The sequence below is a fragment of the Musa acuminata genome, chromosome BXJ3-1 (genome assembly GCF_036884655.1).
Source record: "Musa acuminata AAA Group cultivar baxijiao chromosome BXJ3-1, Cavendish_Baxijiao_AAA, whole genome shotgun sequence".
Lineage (NCBI taxonomy): Eukaryota > Viridiplantae > Streptophyta > Magnoliopsida > Zingiberales > Musaceae > Musa > Musa acuminata.
In genome coordinates, this window is record NC_088349.1 from 6,444,220 (window position 1) to 6,464,361 (window position 20,142).

At 38.8% G+C, this 20,142-nt stretch overlaps 3 protein-coding genes across 5 annotated transcripts; 2 read left to right on the forward strand and 1 right to left on the reverse strand.

Moving 5' to 3' along the window:
- Positions 1–395: 395 nt before the first annotated feature.
- Positions 396–6,959, reverse strand: LOC135628137 (hypersensitive-induced response protein 4-like). The gene is made up of 5 exons (XM_065134612.1): positions 6,696–6,959; positions 3,119–3,239; positions 2,938–3,029; positions 2,020–2,116; positions 396–1,013 (listed from the first exon to the last, which is right to left on the reverse strand). Exons 1-5 carry the CDS (start codon positions 6,888–6,890, stop codon positions 646–648), a joined length of 873 nt encoding a protein of 290 aa, XP_064990684.1. The 5' UTR covers positions 6,891–6,959; the 3' UTR covers positions 396–645.
- Positions 6,960–7,172: 213 nt separating this feature from the next.
- On the forward strand, positions 7,173–15,796 carry LOC135628893 (ATP-dependent DNA helicase 2 subunit KU80-like). The gene is made up of 12 exons (XM_065135852.1): positions 7,173–7,329; positions 7,764–7,856; positions 8,096–8,147; positions 8,605–8,736; positions 9,360–9,763; positions 10,762–11,048; positions 11,966–12,161; positions 12,283–12,489; positions 12,712–12,879; positions 12,957–13,289; positions 15,174–15,304; positions 15,425–15,796. The coding sequence occupies exons 1-12, from the start codon at positions 7,315–7,317 to the stop codon at positions 15,483–15,485; spliced, it is 2,079 nt and encodes a 692-aa protein (XP_064991924.1). The 5' UTR covers positions 7,173–7,314; the 3' UTR covers positions 15,486–15,796.
- A 1,071-nt stretch (positions 15,797–16,867) lies between these two features.
- Positions 16,868–19,430, forward strand: LOC103983883 (general transcription and DNA repair factor IIH subunit TFB5). 3 transcript variants are annotated; one of them, XM_065135961.1, is made up of 4 exons: positions 16,897–17,008; positions 17,377–17,584; positions 18,867–19,003; positions 19,112–19,430. In XM_065135961.1, exons 3-4 carry the CDS (start codon positions 18,969–18,971, stop codon positions 19,287–19,289), a joined length of 213 nt encoding a protein of 70 aa, XP_064992033.1. In that variant the 5' UTR covers positions 16,897–17,008; positions 17,377–17,584; positions 18,867–18,968; the 3' UTR covers positions 19,290–19,430. The 3 variants fall into 3 exon arrangements, with proteins under 3 accessions (XP_009399492.2, XP_064992033.1, XP_064992034.1); XM_009401217.3 differs by lacking the exon at positions 17,377–17,584 and having other exon boundaries at positions 16,868–17,008; XM_065135962.1 differs by lacking the exon at positions 16,897–17,008 and having other exon boundaries at positions 17,370–17,584.
- The last annotated feature ends 712 nt before the right edge of the window (positions 19,431–20,142 follow it).

Sequence of the window (20,142 nt, forward strand, 5' to 3'; positions counted from 1 at the left end):
TAATTATAGTTATTCCATTCAAGCAGCTCCAAAAACTTATCTGCTTGCATTCCAAACCTTCAAATAAGATGGTGGATGTTAAATGTAGTACAATATTGCCCACTCTGGTGCTAAATTTTCATATGTTCATCCCATCGGAGACTTGTGCATGCAGCTCTCACTCCATTCTGATTTAGTTAGCTTACAAATAATTTCTTACCTGAATCTTAACACCTAATAGTCACATTTTCGGATGAGCATCACTTTACAGAGATTGGAAAGGGAAAGAAAAAAGTTTCGGTAAGGACAGATAGAACTCTCCCTGATGAATATCATCACTACTGACTGCAGATGGTAGAGATTACTGGTTAGTTTCCTTGATCACTTAAAAATGACAAACACTGAAGGGGACAATATTTGAAGTCCAGAAACAAATCCTGTTATTGAAGTTTCATGCTCAAAGACCACAGGTAATGATACAAGTACTAGTGACTGACTCTTAAAAAGTAAATAGAAAAGTTGTTTAACTATGGCCACATTATTATTTATTTACATTATGACAACCACCAAATTTATGAAACCCAAACATTGATGATGAAAACAGAGACACGCTTGTATGACTAGCAGAGAGTCGTGACACTCAGAGAATGAAACACTGGAAAGAGATCAGTTTCCGACCAGATAGCTCGATGCTTCCATCACTCCATTACGTATCTGATCAGTTACATCTCTCACATGGCCGGGGCCATGAGGAATGAACACGGTCGTGTTCTTTGATGAGTTTCCAAGCTCTTTGATGGTGTCAAAGTACTGTGTGACCATTATTAGATCCATCACCTCTTTAGCAGAAGTGCCAGACACTGTGTTAGAGAAGTTCAAGATGTTATCCCTTAGTCCCTCGGTTATAGCCTGGCGCTGCTTTGCTATCCCAATGCCCGAAAGATATTTGGCCTCTGCCTCTGCTTCGGCTTTCTTCACCATCAGGACCTTTTCAGCTTCTCCTTTGTAGACACTAGCAAGCTGAAGCCTCTGGGCTGCAATTAAGAAAGAACAATTGAGAGAATGCTGGAATAGGAAGGAGAAAAATCATGGACTTAAAACAACTATTAATATCTACAAGAGCATGGTAGCTAGCAACAATGTCATCCATATGTTCTTAAGGTTTTGGAAATGTAATCCATTCTAATAATTTCTGGGGTCATTAGAATGAGTTTACAACCTGTTTGTCAAAAGATGTCAATTTTGCAGATCAGTTACCGATCAGTTACCATGTTTGCTTCTAGCACTATTACAAGTTTACAACTATACAATAATCGGTCCTTCTCATGACAAATTAATATATAATACAAATCATATGTGTATAGAGATAAAACAAGGTGTTTCCTTTGAGGAGTCTTTGAGAGGATCTAATCTCCAAAGCATCAGGCCAAAATGATATTCTAATTTATAAATAGGGATTGTTATGGTTCTACATACATATAGGTTCCATTACGTATAATCTGTTAAGGTGGCATGATTGGATTACATTAAATCACCCTTTTATATAAAAATAAAAAAATATATGCAATAATCAAAACTAATGCGATGAGAACTATCTTCCTAGACGCTAGCAAAATAAGTCTCTTCTTCTTAAATGAAAAAAAAAAGTAATCATGTCATCAAAAAATAGTACACTTTGGAACATGATTAAACTAAAAAAACCTACCGGATCAGTTTCATAATAAAAATGGTGTTCTCAGTGCACGAGGCTCCCACAAATGTAGGATCTGGGGACAGTCAAAGTACACGTTCTTATCTTTAAATATTTAAAGAGTTTGTTTTCATGACCCGAACTCTAGTCTCCTAAGTCGCAGGTCGGTTTCACAATGAAACTATTTATACAATATGGCAGGAATTTTCTATAACAGCTAAAAAAATTTATATGATGCAACTACAAGAATTTATCAACAATAAGTAGCATAGCCATCAACGGAATATCCTATAGAAATTGTAGTAGTCTATATATGCGCGAGGAAATACTAAACCAAGCATATTAAATACCAGCATTTATCTCGTTCATCGCTCTACGCACTGAGGCATCTGGTATAATATCAACCATGAGTATCTGCTCAATGTTATAACCATACCCACCCATCACCTGAACATAATTTCCATTCAGAAGGACATAATTGTCAATATAGGAATATTGCACAATCATTATGATTAGTAAAGACTGCCTAGTATCACTTGATTAGAAGAGATGACAGACCAAAACAATTATAAAGTTCAATAGTTATGCAAAAGTCAATTCTAGCAACAAATAACCAATCTAAACTTTGCTTTTTCAAATTCAGTGCTTAACATTGGTTACTTCTTAAAATCAAGTGCATAACATTGCAGATTTATTAATAACTAAGCAACAAAAGGAAGGAATCCAATCACCATAACAATAGGTAAGTTTGGTGAAAATGCAAAAACAGCTCAAAATAGAAAATAATAACATTTCAAAGAATGTGTAAAATCAACTGAAAAATGCAATCAAATAACAAACAGGATGCACACATGTTAAAGCATCAAAACTACAAAAGCTTAGATATGATATGGTATGGAAATGGTAGCAAGAAAAATACTTAACCCTCTAATATTATATATGACTATGTAAATACACAGAAGTGAATGAGGATAACAAACAACAAAAATGCCCGATAATAACCAGGGACATTAGTGCAGACAGGTGGAAATTTACAACTGAAGAATTCATAATAATCACATAAAAGTACTAGCACATATAATTAGTACTTTGCAAGAATAACATCTGTATCAAAATTTGGTCCCAGAATAATAAAAACTATTAACATGAAGAACAAGAGAGGAAATAATGTTTTATATTGCAAGTAAACTAATGTATTTAGAGGAGAACTGCACAGTTCCCGGTACTGAAAGAAGAATGGATGTCACTAAGATACTTGTAATAAATACCTTTTCTAGCTCCTCAAGGACTGCTTTTGCCACATCACCTTTTTGCTCAAAGAGCTCATCAAGAGTCATTCTTGGAACATGGGCTCGGACCACTATGATTTCAACCAGAGCAGGCATGATATTAGACCAATGTGTACGACCATTACAAATGAAACAACATAATTCAAAAACTTATAACCACCATCAAAAACATAAGCTTGGATCTGCTCTTGTGGATTTTGCAACTCATAGAAAGCATCATCAGCATTTTCTTTAACGACGCGATACTGAATCGAACAAACCAGTTGCACAAAAACATTATCCTGTTGCACAGAACATACAGTGTCAGTAACCAAAATATTCCAACATAGAGACCATATAGGAAACCAATCGAAGATTCCAGAAATAATGAAAAATGCACGAAAAATTTGATACTAAGAGAAACTTTGCCTCAAAAAGAAGGACCAAGAGGAACTTTTGTGTGGAGATCTCATCATTCAAATTGACCTGAATCAAACTTGAACTTCAAACCTTAGGCTAGGTGTGCATATGCAAATGACATTGCTGAAAGCCAATTTTTATGGTTTATTTTCTACAAGGCCTAGAAGGCCAATGGGACAAAATTTTGGTTTACGTATATAATCAATAGTCTTACATTATTGAATATGAATAAGCTGTGGTTGACATTACTCTTCAACTCAATTCCCAGTGCTTTAGGAGATCTAAAATGCTGGACTTACCTTCCTAATGTCCTAACCGATTTCCATACATAGATGAGTTCGTTACATTGAGTTTTATAGTAATCCTGTGCAAGGTTTGAAATTTCATACCGTACCGGTATATCGAGCTTTGCTCGATATGGTACGGTATGTCGTACCGAGTGGTACGCCATGACATACCAAACAGTACACCTAAAAAAAAAATATATATATATATATATATATATAATTAATATATAAAAATATAAAATATATTTTTATATAAAAAATAAAAAAATCAATATATAAAAATATTAAAAAAATATAAAAATATTAAAAAAAAGGTGTACGTAGCCTCGATGACATTGCCTCCTCTTCTCCTCGTTGCCTCGTCTATGGCATTCGGCGAAGACGTCGAAGGCCGCAAACATTTTTGGCCTTCAGCAAAGAACGCAACGAAAGCCGCAGACGTCTTCGGCCTTCGGCAAAGAAGGTCGTAGAGTCGTAGACGAGGCAATGAAGGAGATAGCCTCTTCCGCTGCTCTAGCCGTCGCCTCCCTTGATCCCTACGCCTCCAAATCCTCCTCTTTACGACTCTTCTCGTCGTTACCTCCTAGATTGGGATCATCGAGGGAGGGCGATGCCGGAACGGGATCGAGAAAGGGCGTGGAAACAAGTTCGCGCCGAGGTTCTCCCAATTCTCTCTCTTCTTCGAACGTCCTCTCCTTCTTCCTTCTTCAACGCTTCTCCCTCAGCCTCGCCGCTAAATTGAGCAGACCGACCAGTAGCGGGCGATCCGCGTACCGGTTCACAGGCAAACCAATACGTACCACCCGATACGAGCGGTACGATTCGAAATCGCAAACCTTGATCCTGTGTACCATAATTGATGGAAACACCAATTCACATATGACGATGATAATGATAAGGGACCATTTGGTCGGTCGCCCACGCGATAACGGTCGGTAGCCACCTCAGAGTTGGTGTGGCATCTCGAAGACGACATGGCGCCTCGGTGCCAAGGCGCATGCGTGGGTATAGACTTGAAGGGACATAGCATCCCCGCGACAATGTGAGACCATGCCCGCGCCGCCCAAGGTCGTACAAGACAGCGTCGTTGGTGTAGAACAATACAAGTCGACCCATGTCGCCCGGAGCATCAGCGGCCATTAACGACCTGAGTACAACCAACTCCCTATGACAAGTATAAATATCGACCCCCTGGTTAGTGCTAAGGGATCAGACCTCGAACACAAGAAACACCCATAGATCCACCTCATACTAACTTAAGCTTCGGAGGGGTCGAGTCGGGAATTTCCCTCCCGACATTGACCTTTTGTGCAGGAAGGCAGCGCTGAAGCAGGAATCCAAGTCCCACCTCGGGTCGGCCCCGGAGACGCCAGCTCCGACCTGACCTCGCCCTTCCATCCCCATCTCGGACACCCACGTGGATGCCCTCACACAATCAGGACCGAACCAAGCTGTATTGACCCCCAAGACATGACGTGAAGACACCAACATTTTTTGCGCTAAAATGAGGGCACATCTTGTGAAGCAGAGCCCGAGTCGTGCACCTCGGTCAAGTAGAGCCCGAGTTGTGCACCTCGGTCTTGCAAGACCCGCTACGGCAGGCGTGAGCTTGAGTCGTGTACCTCGACCAAGCAGAGCCCGAATCGTGCACCTCGGTCAAGAAAAGCCCAAGTCATGCACCTCGGCCAAGCAGAGCCTGAGTCATGCACCTCGGTCGTGTAAGACCCGCTACGGCGGATGTGAGCCCATGTCATGTACCTCGGCCAAGTAGAGCCCGAGTTGTGCACCTCAATCGTGCAAGACCTGCTATGGCGAACATGAGCCCGAGTTGTGTACGTCGGCCAAGCAAAGCCCGAGTCGTGCACCTCGACGAAGCAAAACACGAGTCGTGTACCTCGACCAGAAGACTCACTACAACGGATGTGTGCCCGAGTCGGGCACATCGACCGGAAGACCAACCACGACAGACATATGCTCGGGTCACGCAGCCCGGACGAACAGACGACTTACTACAGCAAGCCGAGGAAACGAAGACGAACCACCCGACCCGAAAAGGGCCTACCACTACAAATCTCCTGCACCTGAAGGCACCACGGATCCAGCCGAAAAGCAAGGACCCTGATCACCCACAGCATAAAAAGACGTACCTTGAGCCCCCTATGAGGAACTCGAGGCACGCCTCTATGGGAGGGGAGAGAATGATAGGGAATATTCTGGTACCGCCCACGCGGCGACGTGAGACCATGCCCATGCCGCCTGAGGTCATAGAAGACGGCGCTGCATGGCGTGGAACAGTACAGGTTGACCAGCGCCACCCAAAGAATATGTACCACTGCCCGAAGCATCGATGACCATTAACGACCTAAGTATGGCTGACTCCCTGCAATAGGTATAAATATCGACCCATGGTCAATGCCGGGGGATCGAACCTCGGACACAAGAAACACCCTCAGATCCACCTCATACTAACTTAAGCTTCGGAGGGTCAAGTCAAAAATCTCCCTCCCGACATTGACCTTTTGTGCAAGAAGGCGACGCTGAAGCAAGAATCCAAGTCCCACCTCGGGGCGGCCCCGGAGATGCCAGCTCCAACCCGACCTCGCCCTTCCATCCCCATCTCGGACGCCCACGTGGACGCCCTTGCACGATCGGGATCGGACCAAGCCGTACCGATCCCAACGACACGGCATGAAGAAACCAACAGGTAACATAGATATCCTTATTGCAAATGGCATCTTCATACACAATTATCTCCTCTCCGTTCCACCAAAAGAGTGAAGATCAAAAGGAGAAAAAAGAGGTGAGCAAAAATGAAGAAGAAAAATATGAAAAATTGAATCTTTGGCCACTATGATCATAGAATTCGTTACATACTAGTGTGAGACCATGATTGGCGATGAAGCAAGACAGTGGGAGGAATTAGAAGGCCATGCATGCGATTCAATTAGGTAAATATCCTAATCAGATCGATTTCTACCGAAGCGCATTGAATCAAACCGAAGAAACACATCAGGTTCATTAAATGAGATGGAGGAGGGGGAGGACAGGGACCTTGGTCTTGGTCTCCACGCGGACGTCGAGCGAGGAGACGCGGGTGGAGAGAACGCCGGCAAGGCACTCTCCGGCGAAGGGGTTGAAGAAGTGAAGGCCAGGGCCGGCGAGGCTGAGGAAGCGCCCCCACTTCTCCACCACGCCGATGCTCGCCTGGTCGATGCAGGCGCAGAACACGAAGAAGGTGTTCACCATTTCTGCTCTTCCCTTCCCCTCCCTTCTCCCTTCGCTTTACGCGGCTGCCACAAGAAGAAGCCAAATGATCGCCTCCCACGCGCAACGTCCGTGACCAGCCGTTTGACCCTGTCACTATCGTTGGGCGCCGGATGTGCACCCGCATGTTATCATCAATAACTATGCAAACCCGAATCCGAATGTTTTGCCTCACGGATTACGCCCAGTCGGCCCGCAGGATTCGATCCGGTCCGATTTTGTCCGGCCCGAGTCGGCCTGCTCTGGTGCTGGGTTAGCGTAGGCGGGAAGGAGAGCAAACAGCTGAGCTCTTCCCCCAAACCTTCTCTGTAGAGAACCCAGGCGCTTGTTTGGGAAGCTACTATCAATTTCCTCGTTCAGGTCGCCTCTCCTTTCCCCACGATTTCTCCTCGAATCCTCTTCCGCAATGGCTCGCAACAAGGTAGGCACCCAATCGCTAACCCTAGCTAATTCCATCTTCAATTAGGCCCCTCATAGTTAATCTTAAGCAGTGTTTTTTTTCCGTTCTTTGCTTCTGCATAATCAGTTATCATCGATTTGGTCTTTGCATGAATTACCTTTGGTTACCTTTCTCTCATGTTGTCTTCCGTTTGAAATCCAAACAAAAAGGTGTCATCCTTGAGCTCGAGCTTCATCGTGACTATGAATTTTAGATATTTTCGCATCCGATGTCTATCTGAACGATATCCGAACTCTTTGCTGATCGTGGCTAATATGTGCCAGTAGTTTATGTTCGAATCTGCCGTTAGATCGCTGGCTTTGCTATTAGATAGGGTTTTGCAACTTTGGTTAGCATGCTATGTGTGCTTTGATTTTCTAGCATCACATTGTTTTTGTGTCCTTCCATTCCCATAGGAGTCGCTGGTTTTGCTGATTGATGTTGGTCCCTCGATACATAGTGTTCTTCAGGACGTCGAAGGTGTTTGCTCAATGCTCGTGCAAAAGAAGGTAAGGAATTAGAGTCAAGGCTTTATTTTTTCTCTGTGTAGACACAGTAACTTCACGAACTGGTTTCCTTATATGAGTCCATCCTTGGTTTATTCTTCAGTACTGAATTTTGCTATTCATCTCATGTATGGAAAAAACGAATGATTTTCTTTTTAAAATTTCAGGTAATTTCATTCTCATATTTTTATTTCTTAATGAGATCCAGATTAATGTTGTTCGTTATTTTTCCATTTTTGCAGTTAATTTTTAGTAAGAGTGATGAGGTTGGAATTATTCTGTTTGGAACTGAAGGTAATCTTTACCTGAATGTGGTTTTACTTGTTCACAATTCAGTCATTGAAGTTGTTGCACCACATTCTAAGATCCCTACATCTGTTGCATCACTCAAAATTTTGGTAGCCTGGTTTAACCAATGGTTTTTACCAATTTTCTTTAGGTTCATCTTTAACACTGCATCAAATGTGCATATAAGAGCTTAGATTCTTAAGGTTTTACCAGTTTGCATCAAATTGATTTTTACCAATTTGCTTGAGGTTCATTTGATATGAAACATCCAAATGGAGCACAGATTCTGACTTCTATTTTCCTGATTTTTATAATGAGCAAAATAGTGGTATTACCGTTTAGACAAAAATAATTTCTCTTTGTCATTTTTTATCTTTTTCTTGATTTATTTATTTTGTTTTTCGTATTTTTTGTTGCTATCAATTGAAAAGCTTGTTTGATGATATTAGAATGGAATTTTCAGATACTAACAATGAGCTTGAGAAAGAAGTGGGTGGATATGAACATGTGGTGGTTCTACGTGATATTAGAGTTGTAGATGATGATGCAGTGGTGGTTTTGAAAAATCTTCCCAAAGGAACTTTCCCCGGTGATTGTATCCTAATTCAGCTCATTATGGGCATCCTTGGCATTCCTTTCTGCTCTAGTCTTTGTTCTAGCTCTTGTTTTTGAATGGTTACTGCAGTGCTAATGTTGAGTCCACTGTAATGCTTACTTGTCTTAGTGTCTTAGTTTCATCTCTTTTATCTGGCTTAGGTGATTGCATATCCATATATAGGCTTATGCTTCCAATAATACAAATAATTGCGAGGAACTATTTTGCTCTTTCTGAAACTGCATTTGTGGAACATTTCAAACATGTGCAAGAATCACAAATTTGATTTTTTTAACAATATTACCGTTTTTATTTTTGTCTTCTGCAAATTATTATGTTTCTTTCCTTTTTTAGGCAAATGCAACATCTTCAGATAGCCATAAAATCATCAAGAAGATGAAATCTTGGATGACTATTTCTGAGATCTTTCTGATTTTGATGCCATGTTTTACTTAAGGTTGTCATCTTCTATTATTTTTTAAGGGGGATACCGATGTTTCCTTTGTTGTGTAGTTATTGTTTAATTGTTTTTAATAAAATCTATAGCATCTCTTTGGGCAGAAATCTTGTGCCGTAGGATCATATATTGATTGCAATTTCTATGATCCTTGACTTGTTGCTAGTTTTGGATGCCATTGTGGTTGGGATGGATATGCTGATCAAGAAATTTGGAGTTTCAGACAAAGGAAAAAAACGTCTTTATCTCATTACTGATGCACGGTTTTCTACTAAAGAGCCTTATGAAGGGACAAAAGAAGATCAGGTCGACACTATCTCTCAACAGATGAAAGTTCTTGGAATAAGACTAAATTGTCTGATCATCAGAGAAAAAATATGTAGTACTGAACATCTGGGAGCAATTGATGAGAATGACAAACTCTTGGATCAATTCTCAAGGAAAGCAATGGCAAAGACTGTACATGTTGATTGTGCAACATCATTGCTGGGTGCTATCAAAACACGAAATGTAGTCCCTGTCACAGTATTCAGAGGAGACTTGGAACTATGCTCAATGATGAAAATCAAGGTGAGATCGAGATATTATTTAATAAGCATGAACAGACTCATAATGACTATACGTTTGTCTATGTTATCTTTTATAGTTTTGTTATCAGACGAGATAAATAGGTCCAGTGGTTATACGACACAGACTTCCACTCTATAGTGTATTATTTTCTGCAATAGAAAAAGTACTTGAATGAGAACCATGTTTTTCAATTAGTTATTTCGACTTTGTTCAATCGAGGCTGTAGTAAACATGAACAGACTCATAATTACTCTTTATGTTTTTTTATGTTATCTATAATATAAAAAAGTAATTGAATCAGAATCATGTTTTCTAATTAGTTATTTCCACTTTGTTCAAGGAAGGCTGTAGTATAGATTTGTTGATACTCAATAGTATCTGGTGGTTGAATGAATATTTGTTTCATTGTCTGCTTTTCAACGTTCCTAGGTGCCAACATTTTTGGATCTGAATAATGTGAACAGCCATATTAATTACCGGAATAAATAACAAGATTCTCTATTTAGAATTTGGGTTCAGATGGTTAGTAATCAACTTCTATTCATAAAAGATAGTCTTTGCATGCATGTGAAATTCTATACGAGTTTTTAGGGCCTCTTCCATCTTTTCTATCTCCTATCTATTGAGTAGGGCTTTTGCACAATTGACTATCCCTTGTATATCAAAGTGATCCTTTAGTTGACTATCCCTTGACTATTTTAAAATTTTTGAATTTTACATGTGATTTTTTTAGGGCCTTTTCCATCTTTTCTATCTCTTATCTATGGAGTAGGGCTTTTGCAATTTACTGACCCTTGTATATGAACATGAACCTTTAGTTGTTTGACATAGGCTTCCATATATTTCTAGACTTTGGTAATATTATCGTTCAAACTTCAAACTTTGTCAAGTTGTATAAAGTTTAGCATTCTGCTTGCTGCAATACAGTTCTTTGTGTTATTTACTACTATTTAGATTTATACTTTTACTGGTGTTTCATATTTTATTTGTCTATGCAGGTATGGGTATATAAAAAGACATCCGAAGAGAAATTTCCTACATTAAAAAAGTATTCTGATAAAGCGCCTGCAAGTGATAAGTTTGCTACCCACGAGGTTAAAGTGGATTTTGAATATAAAAGTTCACAGGATCCTGATAAAGTTGTCCCTCCAGAACAAAGAATTAAAGGTTATCGTTATGGGCCACAAGTAGTTCCTATATCATCTGCCGAATGGGAGGCAGTCAAGTTTAAACCTGAGAAGGGTGTCAAGCTTTTAGGATTCACAGATGCTTCAAATATTTTGCGGTACTTTTCTTTAATTTAAGAAGTCTTATGACAGACTTTAATGTTCTAACACCATATTCTTGTCAATTGAAGTTCTAAAGAGTCACTTAGGTGCTAATGCAATTTAGGCAGGAGACCCCAGGTTAGATGTCGAACTCAAGCCAATCTAACCCTAGACTTAACTCCAAGGTCAGGCAGGGTTGGAATCGGTTCCCTTATGGTAGAATTTTTGCCATTTTTTGATTTGTCAAGGATGATCTCTGCTGGGGTTTTACATGCATTTAAAAAAGTTCATGATCAAAGGAAGAGATAATATGCTTCAAAGGAATTGCTGGGATGGTTCTGCAAGGACCCTATCAAGCCTAAAAAACATAAGAATCTAGGACAAATAAAAGTGAACAAATGGGGGATGGGTCCAAGTTATTAATGTCTTTGCATGTACTTCTATATATTATGTCATCTACTGATATCGTGTCATTTTCTTCCATGCTGAAACATGTGAGGTTCAATAGGAGCAATGAACAAATAGGGTTAACTGTAGATGACATCACTAGCTATATTAATATCTATTATCAAAGCAACCCGATGCCCTTTTTCTTAACCTTTCATTCTTTTCTTTTTATGTCCTGGACGTTAACCTTTTTGTTTATATCATCATCCTGATGTAGAGCTTTATTCAGTTTTACTTATGTACTTGGAAATGGTATGTGAACATCTTAACCACATTTATAAGGTTTAGGGTAGCTGTTGCTTGAATATATGAGAATCTGAGGTTCAAGTTTAATATTTGTTGTTTTAACAAACCTATTCTGATCAGGGCATTTGTTAGATTTGACAGATTCTGGTTCTGATAAAAACTATGACCTGCATGCAATACCTGAAACTTGCTTTTGACTAGATAGCTTTTGTACTATCTTTTGTGTTCTATCTTTGTGAAGGCACTATTATATGAGGGATGTGTACATCTTTATTCCTGAACCTGGGAACACGAAAGCAATTATTGCAGTTTCAGCTTTGGCTAAAGCAATGAAGGAAATGAATAAGTCTGCAGTTTTGCGGTGCATATGGAGACAAGGTCAAGGAAATGTTTCTATTGGGGTATTGACACCTAATTTATCTTCCATAGATAACATTGTGAGTTTATTTTATTTCAATTCATCTGCTTTTCTTAAATTTGAATTCTGAAAGTTAATTCTGTATTATGATAAATCTTAAATCACTCATCCATAGTAAGAAATATTGGTTACTTGCTCAGCCAGATTCATTTTACTTCAACATACTTCCTTTTGCTGAGGATGTTCGAGAGTTCCAGTTTCCTTCCTTTAGCAGTTTCCCATCATCATGGCAGCCAGATCAACAGCAGCAGGAAGCAGCAGATGACCTTGTTAGGATGTTAGACCTTGCACCTTTTGATAGAAAAGAAGTGCTTCAACCCGATTATACTCCAAACCCAGTTTTGGAGGTTTGCCATCTTTCCTTAAGATATCACTTTGATTATTGATAAAATGAGCCAACATGTTTTTATGGTAGTTATTTACAGATTTTTTATGATATTGGTATAATGTTAGGAAACATTAGTAGCATTTAATTTTAGATATATGCCTGTGCTATTTTGTTTGTGCCTGATATATGACAAGGAACTCTGGTGTTCTGACCATTATTTCATGTTATAATTTTGTTTCAGAGATTTTATCAGTTTCTTCACCTGAAGTCAAAGGCTCCAGAGATAGATGTACCTCAACTCGACAGAAGTCTTAAGCGGATAGCTGAACCTGACCCTGATTTCCTCTCAAGACACAACTCTATTATTAACAATTTTCAGGAACGGTTTGAGCTGAAGGAGAACCCAAAGGTTTATAATTTGGGAATGATTATAAATTTTATTCTCAGTAGGTCACATATTCAGTTGACATCATAGTGTTTTTCCAGAAAAAGAAGCTGTCTAGACGAGCATGGAGGGAAAAACCATCAGCTTCAAATGATGAGAAAGTGGGTGTTGATGGTGTGGTTCCTAAGGTTCAGAGTTCTAGTTTGAAAAAAAGCTTATCTTCATTAGAGGTAGAAAAAATTGGGGATTTGAATCCTGTCCAAGATTTTGAAGCTATGATGGCACGCAGAGACAGTTCAAAGTGGATCACAGAAGCAATTAAAGATATGCAACATTATATTTGTCACCTGTTAGAAAATTCTTATGAAGGAAATTCCTATCCCAAGGCAATTGAATGTTTGATGGCACTTCGTAAAGGCTGTATTCTTGAGCAGGTAACTACTTTAACCTAATCATCCTCCCAGTGTTTTGGAAAGATTATTGCCATAATTAATTCTCATCGCAACTACGGTTGTATTTTCTGTTGAAAATGAGTTTCTAAAATGCTTAAACATGTTAGTCTGAACATTGTTAGAGATTTGTCTCTGTATCTGCAGTATTTGCTGCTATAAATGGCATACGATTAGAAAATTTGGGTTCTCTTGATCAGGAGAATCAGTGAGAATAAAAAAAAAAGGAGGGAAGAGAGAAGAAAGGAGATCTAAATGTTTCCTCTCATAATGTATCCTTATTGAAGAATTTTGTCACCATGCTAAAGCAGAGAAAACTGATCGACTCTGTCATACTTGACCAGAAAAGATTAGACATATTTCAGGAAATCAGGCTTATGTTTCTAAACCAGCACTAGAAAGTATTCACTGAATGTCATCATAAATCAAGCAGGAATTAGAGCACTATTTCAGTAGAACTTAATATTTGGGATGTGTTATCTCAATAGAATAGGGAAATAAATGGCTTTAAGGATGTGTGAGCAGTTTCGACACTAGGATGCATTAGACACAAAAACGTGTGATCAATGAAATTGCAGCTAAACTAATTAATCTGGCTAGATTAAGTGTACTATTTGATACTTATCGTCCATGATTCATTTAGACTATAAGCAACCATCTCTAGAAGTGGAGATATAATCAACTTTGTTGATCAACATAAATTAAGTTACTAAAGCTGAAATTTTTTTCATGCCCTATCTTCTTTATACACCACTGAGATACATAGTTTGCATTGATTAATGGATCAACAACTTTTGGGGTACATATTTCATCATATCCTTTGGTTGGTGCAATCTAGAGACAAAGTTTGCTTTGCTTAATGGACTAACAACTTTTGGGGAACATATTTCATCATATCCATTGTTGGGTTGGTGCAATTTAGGAGCTGACGGTTCCCTGTAGCCCTTTTCTCAATTCCTATTAAGGGTGTAACATCTCATTAGTCTCACATCGGAAGTGGGCAATGTGTATGATTGGCTTATATGAGCCTGATGAGTGTACTACGTTAACTCCCGCTTAAACATTTTGGTCCATGGTTGAAGGACCAAAATGGAGTTATTGGTCAGTTGGCTCATCAGACTCGGGTCGTGACATTTGGTATCAGAGTCGACCTAGCATTTGGGCAGGGTGAGAGGGCTCGAGTAGGAAAGGGCTACCCGTGGATGGAGTCAGAGAACTCATCACGGCGTGGAGCCACCACTGAGTTAAACCTCACATGCACTATGCTAGGGTTCGATCTGGGATATGTCGGGCCTTGACGAGGACGTTAAGCCAATTGAGTTGGGGATATTATAACATCCCATTAGTCCCACATCGGAAGTGGGCAATGTGTATGATTGGCTTATATGGGCCTGATGAATGTACTACGTTAACTCCCGCTTAAGCATTTTGGTCCGTGGTTGAAGGACCAAAATGGAGTTATTGGCCAGTTGGCTCTTCAGACTCGAGTCGTGACAAAGGGTCCTGGATGGATTATTCCATCAAAGCGATGAAGGGCATATTGTTAATGTCGACAAGATATTTTGATTATTATACATGCAGTCAAAAGTTTTTCTTGCTTTGTTAACTATGACAAACTTCTTTATGTGATGTGGAGGAATAAAGTTCTCAATTTAATGTTAATTCTTAAACGAAGCAAGTTAGTTTGACAAGTTCAAGGAAGGTTTATGTCTTTATTGTTTTTAGCAATCTTTGTAACTTTTGGCCCTTATTCTTTATTTTATCTGAAAAAAAGTGCAAGTAATGTGCACTTGATCATTATCTTGTTTTATTCTAGTCCTTTGCAAGCTTGCACCTGTTAATTAAAAACCATGGTTTTTGTTTGTGTAGGAGCCAAAGGAATTTAACCGATTTATGCTTGATATTTGTAAGAAATTTCGGAGATCTGACCTAGCTGACTTTCTTGAGCTTCTTTATTCGAAAAAGATAACATTGATCAGCAAAAGTGAATCAGCCGACAGGTTTTTTTCTTTTTTTTTTTTCTTTATAAATAGAATTGTACACCTACTTACCTCTTTTATGTATGGTTAAGAAGTTTTTGATTTTTCTGATAATCCACTTTGATCTTTCTCCTTGAGCAGTGATCTAACAGAAGAGGAAGCTAAAAACCTCCCAATCAAGATGGAGGATTCTTCGGAGTAGTCGATGAACTAATATTAGCAGTGATCATCACAGGTGCATGCATCACATCAGCTTAACATGTCATCAGCCTTTAAATATCATCATACAATGAGGCTTGATGTGAAATTTTGTGGACAGATAGTGCTGTGCATCCTTTTAAGGCATTCTATGGCAGTGACATCTGATGAATTATACTAAGACCAGTATCATATTGTTGGCTTCATGTCACCCCTTGCTTTGTGATGGCTCTTTCTGTTGTTATACACAGCGTGTTTATATTGCTGAGTACAAAGTTTGATTCATTAGCAATAAAGATGTTTATAACCGCTGTATGGGAGTAGTTATTGACCTTGCGATCTTTTATTTTTCATGATATTGTGTCTTTTATTTTATCATCGGTTATTCAAGTTCATATCTTTGAATGGAAGGACTAAACTAATTAAAAATAAATAAATATTATATGGATCTTAGATTAATTTTTTTTTAAATATGTATATTCTTAAAAAATATTAGGCAATCGTGACTTCGAAAATATTAAGCTATACAATATATATTTGAACTCTATCATTCTCAATTGTAAATCAATAACCAAGGGTCACGAACCCTATGCTCCTACTCATCGTCGTTCGTGGCTGAGGAAGGAGAGTAGGCAAGTCGTGTCGTGTGCCCTCGCAATCGCTCATAAACATCGTTGGTTATCAATCATAGGTGGGAAAAGAGTTTGGCTGGGCCCACTCGTGAAGATGACCAATAACGCTACGAGTAATGGATAATTGTTCGAGATAAAAGCATGGTTAAGTGCGTAAGTCAACTCATGTGTGAAGGCACAAAATACTAAGGATTTATGACCCTCAACTCTATTGTTGTTTTTGGCAAAGGGCAAAAAATAGAGATAAAACGATGTTTTAATGCACGAAATAGATACTCTGTTTAAATTTTTAAAAGTTAAGATGGAGAATTTTTGAAAACTACAGTTTTTTTCTAAATATTTATATACCGTTGAGGAGGGGAGTAGGAAGGAGTTTTTCGTTTATAATGCAGTTGAATTCTTTCTCCAAAATAAAAATAGGCGGACAGATACACCATCCATGCTTGTGTTCTCTCTCGAAACCATTTGGTTCATCTCTCGGAAGAAGGGAAAGTGGTCGCACTATTCTTCATCCCATATTGTTAGTTTTTACCTATTTTTATGTCTTTATATTATTTTGTGAAATATGTGTAATCATCGAACCGACGTGGACGAGTCGACCGCCTGTGCCGCAAGTCAACTAGCTAGGCTTGATCTGGGCCGTAGGATCGTGCGCTCTCATGGTCCAGATCAAGCCTAGCCAGTTAACTTGTGAGTCGGCTCGGCACAGGCGGTCGACCCGTCCGAGTCGGCTCGAGATTATCGCGTCGACTCAACGTGTTCGTATAAAAGACCAAAAGCGGAGGCGGCGTGCACGGGAAGCTACGAGACGAGCGAGCCCTAGCAGATTCTCTGCCAACGTCGCCGGCCGATTCACCTCCTCTCGGCCACTGCTGGAAGCCGCCTCCTCTTGCCGGTACTTTTCTCCTTTCTCCTCCCGTCTCCTTTCTCGTGTCTTCTCCTCTCTCCCACACTCTCTCGTCTCCTCCCCCCTCTTCACCTCTCTGCACTCTCCTCCCATCTCTGGTCATGAAGGAAACAGTACTGTGTTCCTTTTGTCTTGAGGCTTGAACTTTTCCTTTCTGAGGTTGTGCGTTATGCAATGAAGATGTAAATGGTAAATCGGGATTAATTGCTTTCAGTGTTTTATCTTATTTCTGTGATCTTCTTTCTTTCCCAAGATGAAAAGTGAAGTGGACTTTATTGCAGATGGAAGCTGTTAGTATCTCTGTATCTTTTCCTTACATTTTACATCATCCATTACTCGTGCTGGTTTGACCACAGAGTAGCAAATTGGATTTCAAAAACCCGAGGAAAAGCAACTCAGATGAATTGAGAGTTGATTACAGGAACGAGTTGGAGAGAGCAGTCGTGGGATTCAATGAGAACCTGACATGTTTTGTCAAGTCTTATTTCTTGTCGAATGGTGTCAAAATGATCCAAAGTTAGAACTTTGTTATTGTTGATCCCTTATGCATTGTTGATAAATGAGGTATCCTTTTGGCATTGGAAGATATTAATTAGCTCACCGTTGCTTAATTTTATATAAAATGGTCTCAGTGAAAGTTCAAGGTTTTTCAAAGAATCGACAGTCATTTTGAATAGAACTTTGCCGTTGTGGATTCAGCATATTTTTTATATACCATATTCTTTGTCTATTCTCTTATTCATGTTTTTACTTCTCCCATCCCTATTTCACTACAACATTCTTCTTGTTTATGAGATTCTTCTTGTCAAGGCATGGCTATAATGACATCAAAGGGCATTTATTTCCTTGAGGAGTTTCCAAGAAAACTTAGAAGTTAAGCTAAGTTTGATGTTCTGATAGGGAACATCATGAACTTTGAGAGCAGTTACTTCAGTTCTTTCATTATGTGCACAGGAAAATAATTGATATTATCATTTGTTCCTTATCCAAAGAATGACTCTTTGTCTGTGGTTTTAGCAAAAAGATTTTTTTTTTCTTTTTCTTTCCAGGTATCGGCAAGTTATAGATGTTATATTCCGTTTGTTATACATGAAACATTTTCTTGATGTAGAAAAAGGTCTGTTTAGTTAGTTGGCACTATCCTATTTCGCATGATAAAACACACCGATTTATTCAAATGTTTAACACCGAATGGCACCGTCATAAAATCATGTTTATGTTAACAAAGTAGCACAAGATATCAAAGTTATTTGCTAATCGTAGAAAGAACATTTGTGTAATAGTCTCAAGTCTCAACTCTACAGTATATCATGATTATTATTTACAAAATTGATTAGTCCGTCGACTTGCCTGTGTGTCTTTTACATTTCTTCTTGAGAACATGATTCTCAGATACACCTGAATTCAACTCTCCTCTTGTGTTATGCAACACGGTAATCGAGGTGGCCGCTCTTTCTTATTGTCTTCTGTTTTACTGGTGCTTGTCGGGTCATGCTTCCTTGATTTCTGTTTTGCATTAGAATGTACTTTTTTTTTCATTGTGAGGAAGGTACAACTTAGTGACAAGAAAAATTAAGTTGTCTATATTTAGAACTTTCATGACAGAAATTGTTGCCTGCACAAGGCAGCACCAGCATTGCTCCCTCTCGAGCATGTCCATTTTTGCATGCAGATGTTTAAAAACTTAAGCTGCACTTTTTCCACTTAATTGACAACAAGCTTTTTTTAATGGGAATTGGCATGTAATTTATCTGTCCAGACATATAGAAGCATAAGTTGCTCTTCTTGCACTTAATTTACAGCATGTTATTATCTTGTCTTTTGACATTTTCTTTCCTTTGTGCAGATTACTCTATCTCGGTCGAATTATCCTACCCCATAATTTTTTCAAGCGCGATTGTCTACACTTCCTTGTGTGCAAGTTATTGCTTTTGAATACTAATACAAGATGGTTAATGCGATGAAGGGCCTCCTGATTTCCTGGTAACTTCCAAGTTTCATATTGTCCATTTTATGTCATTGTTCAGACAGTATATATGGACTTTTCTAGCATCGAATTTGTGTTACTCATTGGTAACTTTTGCTTGCCAGTGATGTACCCATGACACAATTCATCATTAGCTTCAATGCTTCACTTCCTCCTTCACAGAGGTTCATCCTACACGTGCTTGACAATACACACATGTTTGTGCAGCCTCATGTGGCCGAGATGATCCGAAGCAAGATTTCGGAATTTAGGGATCAGAACTCTTATGAGAAGCCACTATGATCCATTTCGAATTCTCCTTGTTGGCAAGAGAAAAATAATATGCCCGAGATTTGAATCAAAACTCATCTTTAAACTTGATTGACAATGTAGCAAACTGGAATTTGTGAATGGATGTCTATATTTGGCTTGCTTGATCTTGAACTCGATGCTGATACAAGTGATTTGGTCCAAACCTTATGAACTTGGTTCCAACCTTGAAGGCTTTTTGGGTCAGTGCTCTGTATTACTGTGTTATAATTCTTTTTGTGGTTATGGTTTTGCTCCAATGCTGTTTGTTACACTTGAACAATTAGAAGACTTTCAAGCTTGTACTTTAGCTGCATTAATTTCTTCACTGCTGTTTCACGCGAGTATCTGTTCATATCAGTTCAATTCATTAGCTTCATTTTTCCTATTCTTTAGTTGACAACCACAGTTCCATGCTCCTTTTAGTTCTTGTTCTTTCTATTATTTTGTTTGAGGGTGATTGGGAATCTTAAAAGTTTTAAGTTGTTAAGGACGCATATAATATATGTTAAACTTTGACTAACACGTGAAACTAAATCTGTAAGCTAATTAGTGAAAAAATCTATTAATTAAATATTTTGATATCATAGTACATGTTTTGGTTGGATGATTGTATAATATTAAATATTTTACGTGGGACCAATCATATAGGAATTAGCTTTTGGATGATCTGTCCAAAAAATAAAAACATCATTTTATGAGCTTTTATTTGGAGTCTCAATTTTCAAAAAAATACTCATTATCTTTACGAGCTTTGCGGCCGCTCATTGTTGTCCTCACCATCGAGGTATCGTCGTCATTCTCATTGTTTCTTAGGATCTTTCGTTGTCATCATTATCACATACGT

Coding starts and splice junctions, on each gene's coding strand:
- LOC135628137 (XM_065134612.1), bottom strand. CDS start 6,890: ATGGTGAACACCTTCTTCGTGTTCTGCGCCTGCATCGACCAGGCGAGC. Junction 3,240..6,695: donor GCGTGGAGACCAAGACCAAG/GTCCCTGTCCTC, acceptor TCTGTGCAACAG/GATAATGTTTTTGTGCAACT. Junction 3,030..3,118: donor CCAAGCTTATGTTTTTGATG/GTGGTTATAAGT, acceptor TTGAAATCATAG/TGGTCCGAGCCCATGTTCCA.
- LOC135628893 (XM_065135852.1), top strand. Junction 7,857..8,095: donor CAATGCTCGTGCAAAAGAAG/GTAAGGAATTAG, acceptor CCATTTTTGCAG/TTAATTTTTAGTAAGAGTGA. Junction 15,305..15,424: donor AAAAGTGAATCAGCCGACAG/GTTTTTTTCTTT, acceptor CTCCTTGAGCAG/TGATCTAACAGAAGAGGAAG.
- LOC103983883 (XM_009401217.3), top strand. CDS start 18,969: ATGGTTAATGCGATGAAGGGCCTCCTGATTTCCTG. Junction 19,004..19,111: donor AAGGGCCTCCTGATTTCCTG/GTAACTTCCAAG, acceptor TTTGCTTGCCAG/TGATGTACCCATGACACAAT.